At 35.0% G+C, this 5,977-nt stretch overlaps 1 protein-coding gene across 1 annotated transcript; it reads left to right on the top strand.

Annotated features, from left to right (window-relative positions):
* The first annotated feature begins 300 nt into the window (after positions 1–300).
* LOC141249207 (uncharacterized) lies at positions 301–5,551 on the top strand. The gene is made up of 10 exons (XM_073669558.1): positions 301–489; positions 571–756; positions 832–944; positions 1,043–1,226; positions 1,400–1,497; positions 1,987–2,194; positions 2,319–2,576; positions 3,738–3,929; positions 5,079–5,155; positions 5,500–5,551. The coding sequence occupies exons 1-10, from the start codon at positions 301–303 to the stop codon at positions 5,549–5,551; spliced, it is 1,557 nt and encodes a 518-aa protein (XP_073525659.1).
* The last annotated feature ends 426 nt before the right edge of the window (positions 5,552–5,977 follow it).

The following is a 5,977-nucleotide window of genomic DNA, read 5'->3' as shown; positions in this document are numbered from 1 at the left end:
TTCTCTCCAAATAATCATTCAGACGTTCTTCTATGTGAAACAATTATACCTGTGTGTTTATTTCGAATCTGAGCCAAAGTGGGTAGATTTCCACCGCCTTTAATCTCCTCTACAAATACTAATTTTAGCTTTATTCAGTCTTTTGTTGATCTGGGTCAAATTGAGTAGTTGGAACTGTCAATCTTTAAATACTTTTGTTCTTAATTTTTGTCTTATACGTTGTCTTCTATACACATCACAGATCTACTTCTACTTCTACATTACCACTAACAAAAAAGGGCAAAAATAAGAAGTGCAAAAATGTTGCCACAGAAGCAAGCAGAAGAAGCCATTGTTTCCAGTCTGAATGAAAGCACAGCAGATTTAGACATCTCCAAGGATGAATCGGCCGCCATTGATGAAGAAGATACCTCTTTCTTCAGTTTCAAGAACGCCCTCTGGCATGGCGGTTCTGCTTGGGATGCCTGGTTTAGCTGTTCCTCTAATCAAGTAATTAAAAATTACCCATTACTGTAAATCAGAAACTAATCACACAGAAATTAATCCTTTTTTTTTTTGTTTGTTTTTCAGGTGGCTCAAGTTCTATTGACTTTACCTTACTCATTCTCCCAGATGGGGATGTTATCTGGAATCATCTTACAGGTCTTCTATGGTCTTCTTGGCAGTTGGACTGCTTATCTTATAAGTGTTCTTTATATTGAATACAGAACAAGAAAGGAGAAGGAGAATGTCAATTTCAAGAACCATGTTATTCAGGTAAAAACACACACAAGAAAACCAACTTGATTTTGGATCAACAAATTTTTAATTTTTGTTGTTGTGAATTTGCAGTGGTTTGAAGTTCTTGATGGGTTATTGGGACCTTATTGGAAAGCACTTGGACTTGGTTTCAACTGTACTTTCCTGTTGTTTGGTTCTGTTATTCAGTTGATTGCTTGTGCTAGGTTTGGACTCATCTCATCTCATCTCATCTCTATATTTTGGTTGAAATTGAAACCCACTTTTGGTTTCTGAAAATGGATTTTTTTCGATGTGATAACAGTAACATATACTACATCAATGATCACTTGGATAAGAGGACATGGACATACATATTTGGAGCTTGCTGTGCTACTACTGTGTTCATCCCTTCCTTCCATAACTACAGAATTTGGTCTTTTCTTGGTCTTGGCATGACTACTTACACTGCTTGGTATATGACCATTGCTGCAGTTGCCCATGGCCAGGTAATTTCGGGAGTGGGACTTAGTCCTGTCTGGACGATTGATTTTAAAAATGAATACGGAACCTAAAATTGCTATTTATAATTAAAATTTCTTATTATTTAGAGCTAAATCAGCTAAAAAAACTCTTAATGATTTTTCTTAATTTATTTTTTTGGATTGGTGTGGAAGTACAGGTTGAAGGAGTTACGCACAGTGGACCAAAGAAACTGGTACTATATTTTACAGGAGCCACCAACATACTGTACACATTTGGTGGCCATGCTGTCACTGTGTAAGTTTTTAGTCTTTTGTCTAGTAAAACTATATTTTATGAATATAATTATTGTATCAGTTGTTTTTATAGTGGAAAGTATTTCAACTTGTGTATTTGTCTTTTTTCCTTTTTTTAATATATACACTAAACCTGTGTGAAACACCAAACTTTGGACCTGTTCATTCTTCTCTTCTACTGAGTCTGCTTCTGTTAGCAGCTTTTGCCGGTCATCTTGGGTTCAATGTGTTACACAAAAATCTTCCTTTTTTTTACTGTTTCCTATAGTGTTTTACAGTTCTTGGTAAATATGTCAGTCAATGTCAGTGTCAATATTCACCTAATCTCTTGACTACAATCTCACATCTTATTATGATCCATCTCAAATTGGAGTACAATAGAATCCAAAGCAATTTCCTTTTGTGTTGCCAATCTTTTCAATCTTACTTTTGTTTTTTTGCCCTTTCAATCTACCAACCTTAACAAATCTTGAATTCAAATCTTAAACAGTGAAATTATGCATGCGATGTGGAAGCCCCAAAAGTTCAAGTACATTTATCTACTTGCTACACTCTATGTGTTCACACTTACCATCCCTTCAGCCACCGCGGTTTATTGGGCGTTTGGAGACCAGCTCCTTGACCATTCCAACGCGTTTTCCCTCCTCCCAAAGAACGGTTGGAGAGACACTGCCGTTATACTTATGCTCATTCACCAGGTTTAACTCTATTTAATTTTTTGGACATCATAAGAACGAGATATCAGTCATATTCATACCAATACTGGTAATGGATATTTGATATTAAGACAAAACGAGCACTAATTGTTGTATGTTGATGCAGTTTATCACATTTGGATTCGCTTGCACACCATTGTACTTTGTATGGGAGAAGGTTATAGGAATGCATGACACTAAGAGCATATTCTTAAGGGCATTATCCAGGCTACCTGTGGTGATACCAATTTGGTTTTTGGCGATTATCTTCCCCTTCTTTGGTCCGATTAACTCAGCCGTTGGGGCACTTTTGGTTAGCTTCACAGTCTACATCATCCCAGCGCTTGCTCATATGCTCACTTACAGAACAGCCTCTGCAAGAAAGGTATTATTTCATTCTCCACTTCACTATGATTAAAATCTCTTTCAACAAGATAAGATAAAATGTCATAAATTTCCTAAGGATTGAGTTGTTGGGGTCATTAAGTGGGAAAGGAACGGGCTAGTGGGTATTTCGGTTTGGGTCTCTATCCAAAGACCCGATTTTTTTTCTTTCTTGTACACGCACATTCACCATTTTCCTCTGTAAACTAGCTCCAACACCCCATGAGAGGTTGAAGCATCACATTTAAGGAATGGGTTTGTCAATACATGATAGAATGGTGGTGGTGGGGTGGATAAGTCTCTTTAGAAGGTGATATGCTCAATGGGAAATAAAAAAGATGGGTGAGATGTCTATATCATTTTGGTTAATTAAGTATGTGGACTATAGCTTACATAGTAGTGTAAAATATTACTATGTGTTTGAGCTGGCCAAAGTTGATGCCTTTTATCACCTCATTCAATGCATATAGTGTGCCCTTTCCCCTCATGTGTACCTTTACATTAATCTATATCTCTCCACATATTCCTCTTATTATTGCCCACAGCTGGATTTTACCTTTGTCACATCACTTTGTGTATCATAAAATTATCTTTTCATGGGTGGGATTTTAACACCCAACTCTTACTTTTGCGCAAAGTATCTTAGAACTTTCTTACTATGTAAGCTATTACCTTGTACCAACAAGAAGATAAAATGTTATTTCCCTCCACTTTAAAAAAGCACTTCAAAATACAAGTTTGTTCTAGTATTCTCATCCTTAAAATTTTGTGAAAAATATTACTCCCTCCCTCAGTCCCTTTATAAAGATCTCATTTCAAAATACGGGATTATGCATAGTTTATGGTTCTTGTCTCGATTACTCTCAATGTATAAGAAATAACACAGTCATCTGTGCTCTAGTTTTATTCGTCTCAATAAGCACTTTAATAATATTAAAGTTTTATAATTTCTGGAGTTGTATTATTAGAGATATTAACGAAACAAAACACATTTCGACTAATGTGTAAAATTGAAATGAGATCTTTATTTAGAGACAGAAGGAGTAGAAAGACGTGTAAAAGTGAGTGAATAGTCTATCTAAGTTGGATTGTTTTTTCTTTCCCTTTTATGGTATTTTATTAGTTTAATAACTTGACTGGTTACCTTATTTAATTTTGGCAGAATGCGGCGGAGAAGCCGCCATTTTGGCTACCGAGCTGGGCGGCAATGTACGTGTTCAACTTCTTCGTGGTGGGTTGGGTTCTGGTGGTCGGGTTTGGGTTCGGCGGATGGGCCAGTGTGACCAACTTTGTTAGGCAAGTTGACACATTTGGGCTCTTTGCCAAGTGCTACCAGTGCAAGCCGGCCCACCCGGTAGCCTTAGCCCCGGCCCATCACTGAGCCAGCTTGAACCCGGTCTGCATTCAACCTTAACTAAGAGGGTCAAAGCTTAAATTGAACAGGAAAAAAGAGGCATTTGGAACTTAGTATTTTGGTATATCATACATAGCAGCTATAGGGGAGATAGTAATATTTCCTCCCAAGTGTTTGTGTGTGGGTTATGATTCTCATTTTTTTTTATTTTGAGGTGTTGAACCTTGAAATTTATCTTCCTTTTTTGGAGGGGTTTCATAGCCGGTAGATATAATAGCTTATTTTGTGGTGTGTTTTGTTGAGCATGTGAGGATGATCATGTTGGTATTAATTTCAAGCAAACTGCAGAAGATTTTTATATGCTAAATCTTGGGAAATGAAGAATTGCTTAAGATACCTTCTCCTATATTATTAGTTATCCATTTAGATTATTTCACAACAATTAAGGATAAAATTATGGGATTGAAATATGCTGTTATCTTGATTATGAGGTAAATGTATCTAGAGAAATAGAAAATTATATATATATGAAAAAAGAGTGACACAATTTTGGCTAAATTGTTAAACATATATAGATATGAGAAGTTATGCTAAAATTAAGCTCACCCCGTTAAAAGCTGCATTCCGTATCATTACAAATTAATTAAAGTCTTATTTTATTTCAAAAGAAGAATATTTAATAGTGTATTACTTTGATTAGGTGAAAGTTAGTACAACATTAGATAGTGTTGATTAGATCACATTTTATTGGCCTTAAGATTCCCATGATGGTTAAGGGAGGAGTGGAGAGTGGGTCCATATGATGGGGCCCTATTCACATGGGCTGCACTGTAAATAAGTCTTCAACTTCGGACTTCTATTCTTCTGGCACGTGATGCTCACGTGCTTCTTCCTCTATCCACATTTAAAATCACATGAAAAGTGAAGTAAAGAAGTGTTCTTACTTCCTGGTATTATGTCATGAGAGGAAATTAATCCAATGTTGATTTATGTAAACCAATAGAGTACCCTGTTTTACTAGCTAGATTCCCTCATGAGAACAAATATGCAATCTTTCTTCACATGTGATGCAAGTTATTAGTTTTGGTTGTTTGTTATTAAAGAATATTTTACATATTTCTAGTTATGAAATCTATAATTTTATTGTAGGTTTTGGTTGAGTTAAAAATAAGAAGTACCAATAAGGACGTCCTACTCCGTCGAGGGAGATATGCCATGAATACGAAGTATTAGAAGTTCGTGAAAGTAGGCCTCTGTAGAGAAGGGATGACTTTAATAGAATCTATTAGTGATTTTGTCGTGATAGGAATCAATGATTTTTTTAAGATATATTTTTTATGATTTTTTTAGAATATTTATTTATGATTAGGATCTGAAATTATATATAAAAACCTTATTATATTTACTTCTTTACAAAATTTAATAAATAAAAATCCTAACAAAAACCAATGATTCCATACTTATATTTCTCTATTTATTGCTTTTATCCAAATCTACAATGTTTGTAGAAAATGTCATTCCTTGGAAGAACAAGATTATATACTCCAACCTTTATTCTTATATTTCATAGCTTTGCACTTAATGGTTTGGATATAGTAGCATCTTTGACGTCAAAAGGGTAAATTTGATACAAAAGTTGTTGGAATATAGATTTAAGAGTTATTTTTCGTATTTGTAGTTGGTTTAAGGTGGAATCTAATAAAGCTTGTTTACTGTACTAATAAGTGCTTGTAAGTTGTATATGGACGAAACACCTATCTAAGTCGATAAGATAAGTAGGAGTTAATAAATCTTTATCATTGTACTTAGTCAAATACGTTAATTGATTAAGATTTATTTGCTTAAATGGGCACGCATTCTCTATTACGGCCCACTAAAGGTAATTGAGACCCAAAATACTATATTAGTTGAATAATAGAATAAGGATCCAGTGAAAACAACCCTTATGGTGTGAACTGCGAACTTTCTCGGGTACACATATAACACGCTAATGTTCACATCTAAGGGGATAAAAAAATCACCCAGAAAACGTAAAAAAAAACAGTTCA

The sequence above is a fragment of the Phyllobates terribilis genome, unplaced genomic scaffold (genome assembly GCF_046119375.1).
Source record: "Phyllobates terribilis strain yellow unplaced genomic scaffold, ASM4611937v1 Scaffold_4380__1_contigs__length_61653, whole genome shotgun sequence".
NCBI classification, from domain to species: Eukaryota; Metazoa; Chordata; class Amphibia; order Anura; family Dendrobatidae; genus Phyllobates; species Phyllobates terribilis.
This window is presented reverse-complemented; position numbering and strand designations above follow the sequence as displayed.

Coding starts and splice junctions, on each gene's coding strand:
- LOC141249207 (XM_073669558.1), top strand. CDS start 301: ATGTTGCCACAGAAGCAAGCAGAAGAAGCCATTGTTTCCAGTCTGAAT. Junction 490..570: donor TTAGCTGTTCCTCTAATCAA/GTAATTAAAAAT, acceptor TTTGTTTTTCAG/GTGGCTCAAGTTCTATTGAC. Junction 5,156..5,499: donor AGATATGCCATGAATACGAA/GTATTAGAAGTT, acceptor TATATTTCATAG/CTTTGCACTTAATGGTTTGG.